Raw genomic sequence first — 19,453 nt, forward strand, 5'->3', positions numbered from 1 at the left:
TACATGCCTATCTTTACTGATGATGTAACTTATAAACACAAATTCTTCTAAGCGATGCTGCTGTGCAGTGGTATACGTTTAGATATTGTAACACGAACTGAAAACGAACAGAGAGGATGGAAAGATGAGTCTGTGAAACCTGTACCTGTCTACTCTTATCTGAAATATGTTTATAAGATTACTTGAGGAATGCTACACCTGCGACTGTCACATGCAGTTTTCAGGTAACAGTTAAAAGCCCAAACTGGTGATAGGATAATACTTTCACTGCAGAATGTTGTCGCTGCTTCTGTGCTCCTTATTGCTGTGTGGTGCGGCCTTGTCTGACACAACCGTCACCATCTACAACGAGTGGCTCTCCCAAGGTGGACGTGTCAGTTATGAAGTTGAACGATGGAACAACGTTAATGGACTCACCCAATACTACCTTGTTCCAAATATGAAAGCTATCGGAGCTGTTCCTGGGCGTTGGGTAAACAGAGACCTGAGGAAAGACCTTTTTGCAAGTGTACGTATGACGTAATGCCATTTTCAATGAAAGATGTTTGGACTTCTTGTGATATGATTTTATACATGCCACTTGTATGCCTACTGACTCAGAATATTGTCTTTCCTCATTATTGACATTCCTGTCTTAAATTTTCAAAGTCACCGTGAGACAGTTGGAATGTATGAGCTGATGTTTATATATTTTCATGGTGCAGGTTTTGCTCATAATTCATATGCGCCTATACCAGTTTAATGTTCATATATACATACAATAGCCGATGATTCTCTTGTAAATGCCAGCAATAATGTTTTGTGAAAACCACGTCTGAATGAGTCTGGCCGCCATGACTCTCAGCTCAGATGTCGCAGTGCAGATGATTCCTTGGAAAGGAGTTAAGGGCAGTATCTCAATAAGTATGTAACGGTGTAGCTACATTTGCATTGAAAGTGGCGGCCGTTGATACCAGTGATTAGAGCGCTCGGCAAATTGTGTTTCGACCGTAGTATTGCACCGTGCTTGCACCCACCTTTAGGTTATGTCAGTTTGTAGCCCACTTTTCATGGTATCGTTACATTATTGTTAGTGTTAAGTGCGTTTTCGATACACTGCGAGTTTAGCGTTTTCTCTGTCCGTTACTACGGAAGTGAGTGAGTGAGTTAATATTTAACGTCACATCGGCAATATCTCAGCCATATCGTGACGAGAACGTTAAATACTGAAATGAAATATATGGATACTATAAAAACCTGTCAACGACGGACAGTAAAACAACTAGAATATCACAACTGGGATTAAAACTAGTGTGGAATGTTAAAACTAATATCACTATTCGGACAATACAACATAAAATCAGGCTACAGATTGCCAACAACTGAAGGTAGATCACCATACTAGGGGCCATGGGGACTTACGGTACCTTTGCTGCCTGCATGGACCCTAGTTGGATTTACAACATCCCTTCAGCTGTCAGCAATTTAGTCACATCTAGCCAAAAATTAAAAATACACATATACTACGATTAAGAACAGTGGAAAGTTTAAATTTACTGTAAATGCTTTTGGACTTACGTACCCTCTCAGGAGGACAATAATTTTACAATACTTCAACCCCCTTCGAGGGTACAGCCACCAACAATTCAAGTTACTAATCCAAACTTCCAATAATTAAAATACATCTATTTACACAACATAACATTCAAAATTCCACCAAAAAATCAATCTCTTTTAAAAAACCAATAATTAAATATGAATTAACGCTAGTAAAAAGATCCTTCATTGTTTTAACTGTAAAATACTTATCCCTTGTGATGGAGAATTCAACACAGTCAAGCAGGATATGCTTCACCGTGGTTCTCTCATCACAAGGGATACAAAACGGAGGATCCTCACCTTTTAAAAGGTGCACATGAGTATATCTAGTATGGCCAATACGACATCGTCTTAAAATAACTTCTTCAAATCTGGACTGACAACCCAAGTAAGTGTAACCAATATACGGTTTTATTTCATGTAATTTATTGATACCTACTTGGGTGTCCCACTTCTTCTGCATCAGATCACGGATGTAAGTTCTAATGCTAGCTTTATAATCAGAGTATGGAATAAGAAGTGGTGTCACAGATTTGTTGAGTGCTGCCTTGGCAGCAAGATCGGCCATTGCGTTACCGGAAATACCTACGTGGCTGGGTAACCAACAAAAGACGATGTCGTATTGGCCAGTGGCAAGAGTATTATACAATTCAATAATTTCTATTAAAAGTGGATGTTTACAAGATATATTTTTAATAGCCTGAAGGCAAGAAAGAGAGTCTGAATAGATTATATATTGTTTACGTTTAGGGTGTCTTTGAATATATTTAAGAGCTGTTAGTATGGCGTTAGCTTCTGCTGTAAAAATAGAACTGTTATCTGGTAATCGAGAAGATATTGTTCTGGATCCAATGACAGTGGCACAAGCCACAGCGCCACCGTCCTTGGACCCATCTGTAAATAACGATTTATAATTGCTATATTTATGTTTCAGTTGATTATATTCTTGTTTATACTGTAATTCATTCGTTTCTGATTTTTTAAGTGATGTTAATGTTAGGTCAACTTGTGGCCTAACCAACTGCCAAGGAGGAGAAGAAAGAAGACGGGAAGGAGCTATATGGTCCAGCTCAATGCTAGAAGCAGCAAGAAATGGCTTAATTCTGACCCCAAGAGGCGGAAGAAGGGAAGACTTTTTGTTATACAAATCTTCATAGGGAGGATTAAAAACACAATTAAATGCGGGGTTAGACTCATTAGAAGCTAATTTTGTAATGTATTGTAAAGATAGTTTGATACGACGTAAGTTGAGAGAAGGCTCATCAGCTTCGACATATATACTGTCGATAGGAGAGGTTCTAAAAGAACCAAGACAAAGTCTTAGGCCTTGGTGGTGCACAGGATCAAGTAGTTTTAGGTTGCTTTGACAAGCGCCACCATAGACGATGGAGCCGTAATCAAGTTTAGATCGGATCAGTGATCTATATAAGTGGAGAAGGGTAGATTGATCCCCTCCCCATTTTGAATTTGAAACTACCTTTAATAAATCGAGTGCCTTCAGGCATTTGGCTTTAAGGGATTTAATATGCGGCAAAAAGGTCAAATGTGAGTCGAAAATAAGTCCCAAGAACTTGGCCTCCTTGACGACTTTGATTGGGGTACCACTGAGAAATAGTTCTGGTTCTTTATGGGGTTTGTATTTACGACAGAAGTGTATACAATTAGTTTTTGATTTAGAAAATTTAAAGCCGTTTTCAAGACACCATTTATCAATTTTGTTTAAACACAGCTGCAGTTGCCGTTCAATAGTATACATGTTCTTACCGCGGCAAGAAATATTAAAATCATCCACAAATAAATATCCATCTATTAAATCGCTTAAAACTTTAGATAAACTGTTGATCTTGACGCTAAAAAGAGTGACAGACAAAATACTGCCTTGTGGAACACCCTGATCCTGATTATAATGATCAGACAGGGTAGAACCCACACGGACTTGAAATTGCCTGTTATTTAAAAATTTAGCAATGAATTCAGGCAAACGACCTCGCAAACCGAAATCATGTAAATCTCTCAGTATGCCATATTTCCAGGTTGTGTCATATGCCTTCTCAAGATCAAAAAAGATAGACACAGCATGTTGTTTATTAATCAGTGCGTTTTTCACAAATGATTCTAAACGCACTAAGTGATCGACAGTACTTCTGTTTTTCCGGAAACCACATTGTATATCTGTGATAAGATTATTAGTTTCCAAGTACCAAACAAGTCGATTATTTATCATGCGTTCCATGGTCTTGCAAACACAGCTAGTTAATGAAATCGGACGATAATTGGATGGATCAGTATGATCACGTCCAGGTTTAGGTATTGGTACTACTATGGCATCACGCCATGAAGAAGGAAATTTCCCGGATGTCCAAATATCATCAAATATTGATAAGAGCGTCTCTAAACAGGATTCTGGTAAGTGCTTCAGGAGTTGATAATGTATGTTATCAGCTCCAGTAGCAGTATCATGAGCTTGATCAAGAGCAGTATGGAGTTCATGAATAGAAAATGTTTCATTATAATCTTCCCCATTATCAGAATTGAAATTAATAGTTTTCATTTCTTGTTGTTTTTGATATTGCTGAAATTTAGGTATATAATTAGAAGAGGAAGAATGTTTAGCAAGAGTTTCGCCCAGTTTATTCGCAATATCTGATTTATCAGTAAGTAATTGATCTCCATGTTTAAGATGATGGACAGTAGATTTAGTACCTTTACCTTTTATTTTCTGGACCATGTTCCACACCTTGGACATGGGTGTCCGAGAATTTATTTTGGATACATAATGTTGCCAAGATTGGCGTTTGTTCTGTTTAAAAGTACGCCGCGCTTTAGCATTTAAAATCTTAAATTTATTGAAATTATGCACCATAGGATGGCGACGGAAATAATGTTCTGCTTTTTTCCTTGCCTTCCTAGCTTGTTTGCAGTCAACGTTGAACCATGGTTTTCTTATGTGTGGAACTACAGAGGAGTTTGGTATACACTCATCAGCTATGGAATTCAGTTCACCAGAAAAGCATTTAATAGCATCAGGAACGTCAATAAAACGTTCAGGTTTAAGTTTTTCAGCACACAGTGTTTCATACAAAGCCCAGTTAGCCTTTTTAAAATTTCGTCGTGATGATGGAGGAACATCGGATGGAGCTACGGTTTTTAATAGAGTAGGAAAATGGTCACTTCCACAGAGGTCATCGTGGACTGACCATTCAAATTCATTTAATAGTTCTGAATTTGTCAATGACAAGTCAAGAGCAGAATAGGTCCCTGTCCCAGGGTGTAAATATGTGTTGGAACCATCATTATAAATACATAAATCATTGTCAGAACAAAAGTCCTCCAACAATTTACCTTTAGTGTTTGTAGTTACACTACCCCAAAGTGGGTTGTGTCCATTTAAATCTCCCATTATAATACAAGGCTTCGGGAGTTGGTCATATAGAGCTTGAAGATCAGTTTTGGTAAACACCGAAGACGGTGAAATATAGAGAGAGCATAGTGTAAACGCTACATGTAAAGTAATTCTCACAGCAACAGCCTGCATATTAGTATTAAGTGGAACAGGGCTTTGAATAACGTTTTGTCTGACTAGAATGGATGATCCGCCAGTGGCCCTATCACCTGGAGGTGAAAAAGAATGATATGCATTAAAATGACGAAGGTCAAATATATCTGTTTGTTTTAAATATGTCTCTTGGAGACATATCGCTGAAGGTGTGAAATCTTGGACTAATAGCTGTAATTCATGTACATTAGTCCTTAATCCTCTGCAGTTCCACTGTACAATATTATTGGGATAAACTATCTTTTGGGGGGATTTATTGGGGATCTACCCCGCACTCTTTTGGAGGGCGACAAGCTATGTGCCCTAGAATGGACGTTTTCAGAAACGTCCATGTCTTCAAGAGACCCATACTTATTAAACAATTGAACTTTATTTTGTGACCCTTTAGGAGGTCTGCCACTTTGTTGTTTTGAAGCATCAGGCTTTGGCTTCGGTTTACTTTTCACCGTTTGTGGAGTATCAGCTGTTGATTGAGACTTTGAATGTGACTGAGATGATGATGATTTGTGATCAGAAGACGACTTTGAGGTACTAGGAAGTGATTCCTCAGTCTGTGATGATATAGCAGGGTACAAAGGCTGTGGAGAATCACAGTTTACCCAAGTCAAGGTAGTTTGGCAGCCTGTGGTTGATGTTGTTTTAGAGCTAGAACCCGATGATGTTTTTGCTTTTGTAGCATAACTTTCTGGAAGATCAGATCTCTTTACCAGTTTTTTGGCCTCAGAAAAAGAGATATTGTGTGTGAATTTTATTTTATTGATCTCCATTTGTTCTTTCCAAATTGGACACTGTTTAGAAAATGAAGAATGGTCGCCTGAGCAATTGGTGCATTTTTTATAATCACTGTCACAATCTTCTGTTGTGTGTGTCTTCTCACCACAGTGAGCACACACAACAGACAATGTGCAAGTATTCACACCGTGTCCATATTTCTGACATTTAAAACATCTTAACGGGTTGGGGATGTAGGTATCAACTGGAATATTACAGTAGCCTGCCCTCACTGATTTGGGAGCATTAGGACATGAAAAGGTAAACAGATACGTGTTCGTTTTGATGGTTTCGTTGTTTCTGCGAGTTGAAAAGCGCTTGACGTAGAGTACACCTTGATCCTTCATTTCCGATCCTATATCAAGTTCCGACATATCATCAAACAATCGGTCGCGATCTCTAACGATACCTTTGCTGGAGTTTAAGGTTTTGTGTGCAGAGACCGTGACCGGAATGCCCACGAATGATTTGATGTTAAGCAAATTAGTTGCTTGTTGCTTTTTCCCGCACTCTACTAGTAGGCCACCTGAACGTAAGCGTCTTATATTCTTCACGTCCCCTGCAATACCCTGAATACCCTTGGATACAGCAAAGGGGTTCAACTTCAACGGTGTCTTGTCTGGAGTCTCAATCACGATGAAACGCGGCCAATACTCAATCGATGCAGACGGTCTATGGTCACTATCAACAGGGTCAATATCAAGTGGACGTTTTGGTTTTTTTGTTGGATTTTCATAAGCCATGGTTAGTTTATTTTGGTTCATCATCCGAGCTCCCCACCCACCACGGAGTATCACAAGGACAATGCTAAAAACAAGCGGGCCTCCAGCTTGCAGCACCAAGGATACCCGGATGATATACTCCAGCAGAAGAATTAAAAGATTAATAAATCCACCAGATTGGCCCATGAGCCACCGCCTTCTGGCATAGGACTCTAGGCAAATTACAGAACAACATATTTCAAAATCAAAAATGTTCTAGATAAAAAAAACCAAGTCCAAAGTTACAACAATTCCAAATGACATGTGTGCATTGATAAATATAAAAAGTACTTCATGCACAGGGCTTGGCATGACCAGCCGATTGGTCGAACCGGGCCCATTCGACCACCCGTCTAGGCGAAGTCAGGGCCAAAGTGGTGTATTGAGCAACAGGAACACGGTTACAGGTCCCTATTGCCCTCAACCACCAGGATCCCCTCCTCCGCCGACACAGGGACGCAACCCACGGCAAACGGGTTGGTGGACCAAATATCCCCCCGGGTCCACTACGGGGGTGTCGGCGAGCTCTTAGCATTACCCAGCACCCACCACGAGGAGGTGGCTCGCCACGGGTGCCACTACGGAAGTAGTGAAAAATAACTACTTTATAATTAAATATCTCTTTTGGACGTAGGAGTTGGTAATATCGTATCATGAAGTTAGATAGGTTACTTTCAGATCTTTCTGTACATATATGATGAAAGGTGTTATCCTTATTGCGTGTAGGCATGAGGAGGCAATTATAGTATTATAGAACAGATTTACTGACGAAGTGAATCTGGACTGGCGACTATAGGTTGTTTTCTCTGACGTCCGCTTCGGTCATATTTAAGCAAAAGGACCAAACTACTACGGGGTCAGTAAGTCATAAGCCTGTAAACAACACACACGTCAGTCAAACAGGGTACCTAGTGGAATATATATAGGACACTTGGGGAAACATACACCCTGGAAATGGAACAGTCGTTAAATTAATGAGTACCTTCTCTAGTGTTGCTGAGTTGGGGGAAGTACGACTGCCAAGTGTCAATCAGAGCATATTGAAGTTTTATATGACTGATCTTTAGCCTTTGAAAACTTAGAGTTGGCCTGCATAATAATTAGTGTACTGCCTAGCGCCAGTTAGAGCATATTGTAGTTTTTGATCACTGACCTTTACATTTGAAAACGTAGAATGAGCCTGCATAATAGTTAGGCTAGCCTTATATAGTAATAGCCTGATAGTTGCCTCGTTAAACCGCATTTATTCATGACTGGTCGAATGATGTGGAAGTTTCCATAGCCTGCCTGTGGGTTCTCAATACTTCCGGCAGAGTGTTGTTTTCACCTGTGATAGTGAGTAGCTACCTCGTTGTTGAAGGTAGGGCAGGGTGAAGTATCTCTTGTAGTTGCCTGCAGGCATGTTCATTTTGTGACTACCTGTTAACCATTTGGAAATTGTAGAACGTATCTGCATAATATTCCTGTGCGACGAAACGATGTCACATCGCATGCAGTCTTGCGTTGGTTCTAAAACAATCTTTGAAGTTCATCGACCTTGTTGCGTGTTGCTTTCATGTTTAGGCTATCTACAGGTGTATAGGCCTGCCAGATAGATTGTTGAATGTCTAGTAGTACATTCCACTGTAACAAAGTACTTGTGAAAAATAACTTTCTTCCACTGAAAACGTAAAATAAAGGAATCTTTTGTCAATGTGAAATCGGACATGATTATTTGTGAGCTGCATATTTTGTGCTGCTGTGGTACAGCTGATCCTAAGAGTAAATCCTATCTTAGCCACCCATGGCCCATCCTGATCGGAGTCAAGTGATGCTGTACAAACGTAACTGTTTATCTTGTGATTCTTCGTAGAGACAACCAATCAATTTACTACCATGTTCATATATTTAAATCAGTGGACTGAAAGCCCAAGTCACCATGGTTACCCGGACCCTACCCATCTCCAGGACCATTCTCTCCAGAGAAGGACATTTCTAACATACCTACGACAATTACACAACTACGGGCCTCACACCACAAATATGGTGTGGGAAATGAAAGGTTTGACGCATCTTTTATCATTCTATACGTTTAGAAATGGCGCTACACATATTTCAAAGTTCAAAGTTGATTTGAGAACATTCAAATTTATTTCATTGGTTGCTACTGGGAGTCCCACTTTGATCTCTGGTACCCCCAGTTATAAATGTCAGCACTACTTAATACAAGTAAACCCATTTGCGTTTCAGAACAGAACACCCGATAAACATGCTGGACTGAAAATTTCATTTGTATTATATATTGCATCCTTTCAGGTCTGGCCTGGCCCAGTTGGATAGATAAGTCCCAGCATAATGGTGGATTCCCAAATAATGTTGACTCGGCATCTGAGTTTGTGTCACTAATGGTTCAGGCTTGTAAAGACTTCACAGCTGGACGCCTTCCTTACATATTTGAAGTCATCAATGAACCAGACTGGGATGAAAAGTATATTGATCCACAAACGAATATAGATTACCACAGGGCTGTCGCCGACAAACTCAAATCAAGATTTGGAATGAAAGTTGCTGGACCATCCTACACGAGCACAGCATTACGACTAGCAGATGAAAATAATTTCAGCTTCTGGAACAGAACTGCTAACTTTATGGACATGTCTCTTGATCACTTGGACTTTTTCTCTTTCCATTCCTACAACCATATGTTCAATACGTCTAGTAAATCATATTATGGTATCAACGAAGATCGTTTGTTTGCTTCTCTTGACATGGTGGAGAACTATTCTCATATCAAGAAAGGAAAAGGTGTTCAATTAGTTAACACTGAATTCGGAGTAGGCTTACTTTCACTGGGTGTGGCGTACGATTTTGAAAATCAACTGATTGACTTTGAGACACTTTATCAGGCGAACGGATTCATGTTTTCTTTCCTTAACCTGAGGGAATTTATGGACAGAGCTACAATATATCTCCTTGCAAACGAGCAATACCCTGGTCATACCTCCCTCAGGAACTCCTTATTTACAACTGATGGTCAGTACCTTGAACCGACCAAATTCTTCCTGTTCTGGAAAAACTTTATTGACGATCAAAAGTTTCTCCGGGTTTCAAGTGAACACGATGGGAAGGAGAAAATAGTTTCACCGCTTGCCCTTGCAAACCCCCACACAGAAGAGATGGTAGTTCTTCTCCACAACTTTGGCGATGAATTTGAGAATGTAAAATTGGACTTTGCAAATAACTGGCTTAGCCCCTCCACAGGTGAACAAACATGTATTCTGTTCGAAAATGGTAAGCCTGCTGTTCATCCCAATTACCCTTTCGACATGTCTAAGCTTAATGGCACCATTGGTCTACCTGGATCGTCAACATGCTTCTACAAGTTTCAGACCAACTACACCTTTAACAGATTACACACAGATAATCAGAACACATACTATGGTAAGAATATGCTCATACCAATTAGCAACGGACGTGCGAAGACAACCATCAGTGTACCGAGTTCTGGCTACCATGAGGCTTATCTTAGAGTGGGAATTAGTCGTGGTATGAGAGACATTACAAAACCTAAGACAGTTTTGTTCAATGGTCAGACGTTGCCTTCTAGCTACATGTTGTTTGATTCCATGAAGAATGCAAAAAAGAGGACAACAACATGGAACGTGTGGCAGTTCATGGTACCTGAATCACTGGTAAAAACATCCAACACCGTGACCATGACCTTTGATGGAGACGGTGGGAGCGTGACATCCGTTGCACTTGTTGCAGGAAAACTTCAGTAAAACAAATCTCTCTTCATTGTGTTGATTCGTTTCACATATGATATGCTACAAATTGGTGAGAAGGTGCTAGGGGATGCAGATCCTGACTAAATTATGTGTCATCGAATTCTCGGACTGTGTGATGGGGACGTGACATCCGTTGCATCCGTGACAGGAAAACGTTAGTGACTAAATTCTCTAGACGAATGATTCAAGTGACCAACGATATGAACTGACATGCTGACACGTTGTAGATTGTGACAGTGTTATCGAAGCAAACGTGACCATTGTCATTATAATGATATACACAGTGCAATATGATAATCAGTGCAATATGCTTTCTGTTTAACGCCAAGCTCTTTATCCTAGAGCCTGTGCATCCCTCCAGGCAGACATTTGAACAAAATCGACATGCAGAGAGGTGCGCTAGGCCGACGTGAGGGTGTCCTTTGAAGTAATGAACGCCAACTAACATTGTTTCAATAGTATCAACTCACTACTTTAGTGAGTTCTAGCTCACGGTTTAGTTAACGTGTTCAGCACATATACACACTGAAGCTACAGCTGTAAACTGTTTATAAACAGAGTATATGAAGAAATGTAAGAGTAAGTAAAGAAATGTTATATTTACCAAACCACCCACAATCATGACTCATGCACAGGTTCATCTTAAGTACATTCCGTCCAATCGTGGTGGGAAGAATACTAGTTGTTTTGTTTTCACATATCCCCGAGATTTAACCCCCACTGCCATTCTTTCGCTAATCTTCCTTTAATTGCAAAGGTGAAACGTTACGCTAGGCTACGAGCTAGAAGGGGCTGAAATGAGTAAATAAACTCGGTCGTCCCCCGCCACGTCCCCGTGCATAATATGCTTGGACCAGACAGCTCGCTTAATGACTACAGTTTACAAGGCTCACACTGACATCATGGTAACCAAGCCGAGTCACTCCTACCAACATAGCGTGCTCGGTATCTACAGGCATGTTCAGTTAATTCAAACAGTATGTTTATGTTTTGTGAATACTCCGCCACGTGTACCTTTGCTTTACATTAGGATACTGTAAGCAATATAATAATAACGTAAGCAATGTAATAACATACTAGCATACTGTTGGTGTGAACTGTGGTATGCAACTGTTTTACCACGTAGCTGGAAACTAAATGTGGTTCTTAGTGATCCTAAATGTGTTCCCACCTTTCCCCGTGAACCACGTCTTCGTTAATAAAAGGTGGATACTATCCTAACAAAATACCTTCTTCGAGGCCTTTGTAAGTTGAGCAACTTCGCGCTTCTGTAGGGCCATCTAGAACCTAGTTGGGAAAAGTATGTGTTTCTGCCAATATTGTTTCTTCTCCGTTTGTGTATACATCAATCACACACACTGTCGCGATCCATTCTGTACGATAATGAGCAGGTTTTCTCGACCGATTTTGTACATTAATTGTAGATCTCTTTCAAGAAATCAGACAGCTGTGTATCAAATGCAGGATCGCATTCAATCAGGTATTCAGTCCAGTTGACTTTAGGAAACGTAACCAAACTCGATATGTTTCAAAGCCAGATCACAAATGTGAGATACTATTTGTATCCACCTACAGTACTTTCCGGATCTCCCGTGTGGACCCGGGACAGAAAGTGTCCACTGCACCCCATTCCTTGTCGTAAGAGGCGACTAAATTGGGCAACCTGTTGGCCGTGGGTTGCGCCCCTGTGTCGGTGGAGGACCGGATCCTGGTGGTTGAGGGCAGTGGGTTCTTGGGACCGTGTTCCTACTTCTCAACACACCACTTTGGCCCTGACTTCACCTAGACTGGTGGTAGAATGGGCCCGATTCTATCAATCGGCTGGTCATGTCAAGCCCTGTGTTGGACATACCATGTTTTGAGTCTAATATCCTATTCTTTGGTGTTTGGGCTTCACATTTGTAAAAGGATATCAACAGTTTTTGCCTAGAGTCCTACGTCAGAAGGCGGTGGCTAATCTGGTTAATGTCAACCTCCGAATTCTGTAGGTCTCCAAATTTCTGTCATGTGCAGAACCAGCTGGACAGTCACTTTGGTAGACAAATGTAGCTATTCGTGTTACATTTTCTGGAGTATAGCAGACTTGTAGCCCTGATTATGCAGACTGGATTCCTCTGCAAGATCGTCCTTTGTTGACGTTCGATGGCGGGTGGGGAGCAAGTTCGCCGAATACAATTCTCTCACCATCTCTCTCAACCAACACTCTGGTTCGTCAAAGAACAAACGCAGTCATGTTGATTCTGTGTCATCTGATGAGGAACTTACACCTGAAGTAAATGATTACTGGACGAGATTTATTGTCATTTCATCTTCCGATCGTAATCCGCTCAAGTTGAATCCGTTTGCCATATCCTTGGGCATCAAATGTGCCTGTGGAGAAGTTAAAACCGTCACTCGACTTCGCTCTGGCTCACTTCTTGTGGAATGTATACGAAGACAACAGTCCGTCAATCTGCTTGGATTAAAGCAGTTTGTAAATGTCATGGATCCATGATAAACAAATATCTGTAAGTGATAGTATCCTATCAAGTCAAACGACAAATACATCGGCCTCTCAAACCGAAAGCCCACCACTGAAGACCACAGAGCCAGAATCTCCAGAACTTTCTGACACTGAGAACAATGTTCTTCGTCAAACAAGGAAAGAAACAATCATAAGAAAAAAAAGACGAAAGTGCTTCAATACTTGGAGGCGCCAAATTCGTTTGAACTGCTGGAAATGAAAGTTACTACTCCGTTTCAAACCAACAGGAACGTTCTTCCTTCACGTTCTCGTTCACCCATTAACCCACCATGAGTGCAAGTCACATTATACAGTGGAATTGTAGGGGACTTCAGAATAATTTCAATGATCTGCAGTTATTAATTCAAGATTACAAACCATCGGTAATTTGTTTACAAGAAACTTTCCTTAAGACAAGAGATAAATTTGATTTACGGCTTTACAAATCATATCATCACTATTTTCCAGTGGGAGCTACTGGTGGATCGTCAGTACTAGTGCGACAGGGTGTGATTCAGAGTCCCGCTGCTCTAGCTACGCCCCCTCAAGCTGTTGCAGTCCGAGTTACATTAAACACAGTGTTTACTCTTTGTTCTTTGTATATACCACCGTCCTATTCACTTCAACAGTCTGAACTCCAGGCTCTATATGACCAGCTCCCTAAGCCATGTGTCATCATGGGTGATTTAAATGGTCACAACCCAATTTAAGGTTCTCATGATACAAATACCAAGGGCAAAGTACTTGAAGAGTTTTTCTTGAATAATGATTTGTGTATTTTAAATCATCGTTCTCACATGTATTTACATCCTGCCACTGGCACGTTTTCGTGCCTTGATTTATCACTAGTTGATTCTAATTTGCTTACAGAATTCGAATGGTCAGTCCACTATGACCTCTGTGGAAGTGATCATTTTCCTACCATTCTGTTCCTCCATCATCAAGGCGGAATTTTAAAAAGGCTAACTGGGCTTTATATAAAATACCGTGTCCTGAAAAACTTAAACCTGAACGTTTTATTGACGTTCCTGATGCTATTAAGTGTTTTTCTGATGAATTGAACTCCAAAGCTGATGAGTGTATACCAAAGTTCTCTGCAGTTCCACACATTCGAAAACCATGAATGCAAACAAGCTAGGAAGGCAAGGAAAAAAGCAGATTATTTCCGTCGCCATCCTATGGTGCATAATTTAAATAAATTTTAAATTTTAAATGCTAACGCACGGCATACTTTTAAATAGAACAAACGCCAATCTTGGCAAAAGTATGTATCTAAAATAAATTCTCGGACACCCATGTCCAAGGTATGGAACATGGTCCAGAAAATTAAGGGTAACGGTACTAAATCTAGTGTCCATCATCTTAAACATGGAGATCAATTACTTACTCATAAATCAGATATAGGAAATAAACTGGGTGAAACCCTCGCTAAACGCTCTTCCTCTTCTAGTTATTTACCTAAATTCCAGCAGTATCAAAAACAAGAAAAGAAAACTATGAATTTCAACTCAGATAATGGGGAAGATTATAATGAAACTTTTTCTATTCATGAGCTCCATACTGCTCTTGATCAAGCTCATGATACTGCTATAGGAGCCGATAACATACATTGTCAACTCCTGAAGCATTTACCAGAATCCTGCCTAGAAACTCTTGCAAATATTTTTGATGATATTTGGACATCGGGTAACTTTCCTCCCTCATGGCGTGACGCCATAGTGGTACAAATAACTAAACCTAGACGTGATCATACGGATCCGTCCAATTATCGACCTATTTCACTAACTGACTGTGTTTGCAAGACCATGGAACGCATGATAAATAATCGACTTGTTCGGTACTTGGAAACTAATAACCTTATCACAGATATACAATATGGTTTCCGTAAAAACAGAAGTACAGTCGATCACTTAGTGCGTTTTGAATCATTTGTAAAAGATGCACTGATCAATAAACAACATGTTATGATTACACGATGCCATTTAGAAAGTGGTCAAATGCAACATATGTCATATTTGGGATTTCACTTTCTTAGTAAAGTACAAATTCTAGTACTTTTTTCGGTTGAGTCCCATCCGGGATTCGAACCCGCACCCTCAGAGTCAGGCACCTAATCGCCAGCACACAAAGTCAGCTGCCTAGCCCGCTCAGCCACCGCGACTTCCACAAAAATGAAAGTCGGACAACTGGTAGTGTAGACTGCGTACTTTGTGTACCCCTCTGATGAGTGTAAATTGGCACGGCTCCCACGGCCGAAAGCTATGATTACACGATGCCATTTAGAAAGTGGTCAAATGCAACATATGTCATATTTGGGATTTCACTTTCTTTCTTTGTGTGCTGGCGATTAGGTGCCTGACTCTGAGGGTGCGGGTTCGAATCCCGGATGGGACTCAACCGAAAAAAGTACTAAGACTTTGTCCTGATTCCTTCAGAACTTTACCTATTGACAGTCTCTACGTTGAGGTCGATGAACTATCTCTTACACAACGTCGTATTAAATCATCCTTACAGAACATTACTAAATTATACTCTAATGATTCTAACCCTGCATATAACTGTGTGTTCAATCGCCTTTACGAGGATTTGTACGACAAGACGTCTTCTCTTGTTCCACCTCTTGGGCACAGAATTAAACCCTTTCTTTCTTCAGCCGGCATTCAGCTGAAAAACAAAGCTCCCTCCCGTCTTCTTTCTTCTCCTCCTTGGCAGATGGTTAGGCCACAAGTTGATTTAACATTAACTACATTTAAAAAATCAGAAACTAATGATTTACAGTATAAACAAGAATATAATCAATTGAAACATAAATATAGAAATTATAAACCCTTATTTACAGATGGGTCCAAAGACGGTGGCGCAGTGGCTTGTACCACTGTCACTAGATCCAGAACAATATCTTCTAGATTACCAGATAATAGTTCTATTTTTACAGCAGAAGCTAACGCCATATTAACAACTCTCAAATATATTCAAAGACACCCTAAACACAAACAATACATAATCTATTCAGACTCTCTTTCTTGCCTTCAGGCTATTGAAAACTTATCATGTAAACATCCACTTTTATTTGACATTATTGAATTGTATAATAATCTTGCTACTGGCCAATACGACACCGTCTTCTGTTGGTTACCCAGCCATGTAGGCATTTCAGGTAACACAATGCCCGATCTTGCTGCCAAGGCAGCACTCAACAAATCTGTGGCACCACTTTCTTATTCTTATTCTCTGATGACAAAGCGAGATTAGAACTTATATCAGTGATCTGATGCAAAAGAAGTGGGACACCCAAGTAGATATAAATAAATGACATGAAATAAAACCATATATAAACCCTTCTTGGACTGTCAGTCCAAATTTGAAGAGGTTATTTTAAGACGATGTCGTATTGGCCATTACTAGATATACTCATTCATACCTGTTAAAAGGTGAGGATCCTCCGTTTTGTATCCCTTGTGATGAGAGAGTCACAGTCAAGCATATTCTGCTTGATTGTGTTGAATTCTCCATCACAAGGGATAAGTATTTTACAGTTAAAACAATTAAGGATCGTTTTAATTCTCATTTAATTATTTTTTTTATAGAAATTGATTTTGTGGGTTGAATTTTTAATATTATGTTCTGTAAATAGATGTATTTTAATGATTGGTAGTTTGGATTAGTAACTTGAATTGTTGGTGGCTGTACCCTCAAAGGAGGTTGAAGTATTGTAAAATTAATGTCCTCCTGAGAGGGCACGTAAGTCCAAAAACATTCACAGTAAATATAAGTCTACAAGGTTTTTAATCGTGGTATTCTTGTTGTTTTAATTTTGGCTAGCATTTTGTAAACTCGCCAGCGGCTGAAGGGATGATGTAAATCCAACTAGGGTCCATGTAGGTACCAAAGGTACTGTAAGTCCCCATGGTCCCTAGTATGGCGATACCTTCAGTTGCTGGCGGTCTATAGCCTGTTTTTATGCTGTATTGTCCTTATATTTGAACTGTATTAATCCAAATACTATTCTCTGTGATATTCTAGTTGGTTCTTCTTCGTTGACAGATTTTTATAACGTGCCATTAATTAATATGTAGTTTTGTAACTAATTGCTCTCGTTACGATATGGCTGAAATATTGCCGATGTGACGTTAAATATTAACTCACTCACTCACTCACTCTATCGGCACCTGGCCACTTGGCACACACGTTTGTCATCATTCCTGCAAATATGCAAAGCATTTGTAATACAGACATAACGGTTCCGCTGCGTTTTAAACATGCATTAGGTTGTGGAATAGTTGAATTATAAATATACATTTATTGTTATTATTAAAACGTCACATTTTATGAGCGCTTTGTTTCACTAAAATGCATCAGATTACATCTGCTTGTCAGTCCTCACAATCATACAATTGATTAAAGATATTCCTCACAATTTATGGTTAAAATATGTTTATATGAAATGAATTTCAAGCAAAAATTACATAAATTGTCTGAAAACATTCTAAAGTGTCCACCAAACACTCAAAAGGCCTCCTTCCAAACCTGTAATGCACCTGTATATCATTATCCGAATAGCCTAGAACGTTTAAATCGTAAGCGCTATAAACTTTCTCTTGTCTTTGGTTCTTTAACGGCACCATGAACACGGCTTTCGGTTGAATGATGAGCGACATCTTGCCGATGTAAACAACCCGGTTAACTATTTAGCAGCTGTCCGTAGGTGTGTTAACTTTAACACTAAGATAGCGTCGGGTTAAAGATAACCGGGTTTTCAGAAACGCTTTGACCTCTTGGTTAACTTTAACGGCCGGTTAAGAGTATTTAACCAGTGGTTAAAAGATAACAGAGTTTTGAACAACCGGGCCCTGGATTGTCCCGTCCAAACTGGATTATTTATAGACCGTCACCATTTATCTGGAATATTGCGGAGTGCAGCGTAAAATCTCAGTCACTGTACCTTAATGTGTCTTATGTATTGACATGTAATGTGAGCCTCGTTTCCTGCACTGACCTGTCTTTTTTATTGATGCCCACTGCCCTAAAATGTATTGACATAATTGATTCATGACGTGTATTTTGCATATTAATGAACTAATTTATGATGGGGATTGTAGGATTTACCAGCACAAAATGTATATCTCATGAAACAATTAGCAGAACAATGTATTGACAGTAATGATCGTACCATTGCATTTCATGCATATTTGCCAACCTTTACAGCAGATCCCCTTAGACTAACCGTGTAGTTCATATTCTTTACTAACCAAGGTATACGTGAATTTTATATACAACAAGTGCTAAAAGTTGTCTGTAAATATTCTGTCTTAAATGGTTATATATATGTCTGGCAAATAAAGTAGGATAGACCTGTGCATAGTTAGAAAACGATTACATTGTCATCTTTACTTACCAAATTAAGAAAAGAAGAAACACTAACACGTCACAATTTAATTCTGGACTCACAAAAGTCCAGAAACTCTCAGCACTGTGGCCACTCTCTTAAAAGGGATTTGGCAAAATTAAACACGCAGCTGTTATGTATATGTGCTAAGGATGAAAAATTGAAAATTTTTTTTTTCGAAAACTCAAAATTTAAACTCGCTCGCCCATGGGCACGCCCATGGGCGAACAGTGACCAATGGGCAGGCCCATGGGCGAAAGTGTTTAATTTCATCCAGAATAAATGTTTTGGAGGTTGTAAATGAATGAAAAAATGTTGATAAGTATCATGACACAAATTTCAACTTGTTGTGACTTGACTCTGCTAACTGACAGCGATTTAAAAAAATCTCGCCCTTGGGGGAAAAACATATTGGCCCATGGACGAGAATAATTAATTTCATTGAAACTACATGGTTTTTTTCCAGGCTTTGCAGTTTTTCAATAAATGAACGTGTTTTTATAAGTGTCGTGACACGAAATTAAGCTTATTTTGACTTAATTCGGCTAATTTAGAGTGATTTTTCAAAAAGTCTCGCCCATGGGCGAAAACCATTTGGCCCATGGGTGAGAATATTTACTTTAACTCAAAATACACCTTTTCTCATGTTTTGGAGGTTGTGAATGGATGAAAGTATGTTCATAAGTATCATGTAACAAAATTCAACTCATTTTGAATTAATTCCGTTAATTTAGAGCTATTTAACAAAATCTCACCCATGGGCGAAAAACATTTTGGCCCATGGGTGAGAATATTTCCTTTTACCCCAAACACATCTTTTCCAATATTTGGAGGATGTAAATGAATGAAAGTACATTTATGAGTATCATGACAGAAATTTCAACTCATTTTGACTTCATTCCTCTAAATGAGAGCTATTTTGAAAACTGTCGCCCATGGGAGAAAGACATTTTGGCCCATGGGCGAGAATATTTGCCTTCACTCAAAATACATCTTTTCCTGTGGTTTGGAGGTTGTAAATGAATGAGGATATATTTGTAAGTATCATGGCACAAAATTCAATTCATTTTGACTTAATTCCGCTAATTTGTAACAAGTACAAGAATCTGGACTTCCACTTAAATTTTCATA

General features: G+C 39.5%; 1 protein-coding gene across 1 annotated transcript; it reads left to right on the plus strand.

Annotated features, from left to right (window-relative positions):
- Positions 1-187: 187 nt before the first annotated feature.
- LOC137278211 (beta-porphyranase A-like) lies at positions 188-10,443 on the plus strand. Its single transcript, XM_067810425.1, has 3 exons — positions 188-508; positions 8,563-8,707; positions 8,962-10,443. Exons 1-3 carry the CDS (start codon positions 275-277, stop codon positions 10,425-10,427), a joined length of 1,845 nt encoding a protein of 614 aa, XP_067666526.1. The 5' UTR covers positions 188-274; the 3' UTR covers positions 10,428-10,443.
- The last annotated feature ends 9,010 nt before the right edge of the window (positions 10,444-19,453 follow it).

The sequence above is a fragment of the Haliotis asinina genome, chromosome 1 (genome assembly GCF_037392515.1).
Source record: "Haliotis asinina isolate JCU_RB_2024 chromosome 1, JCU_Hal_asi_v2, whole genome shotgun sequence".
Lineage (NCBI taxonomy): Eukaryota > Metazoa > Mollusca > Gastropoda > Lepetellida > Haliotidae > Haliotis > Haliotis asinina.

Bases quoted from the DNA above. Each gene is read 5' to 3' on its own strand.
- LOC137278211 (XM_067810425.1), top strand. From the start codon at position 275: ATGTTGTCGCTGCTTCTGTGCTCCTTATTGCTGTGTGGTGCGGCCTTG. The intron at 509-8,562 runs GTACGTATGACG...TATTTAAATCAG, and splicing joins GGAAAGACCTTTTTGCAAGT to TGGACTGAAAGCCCAAGTCA. The intron at 8,708-8,961 runs GTTTGACGCATC...GCATCCTTTCAG, and splicing joins TATGGTGTGGGAAATGAAAG to GTCTGGCCTGGCCCAGTTGG.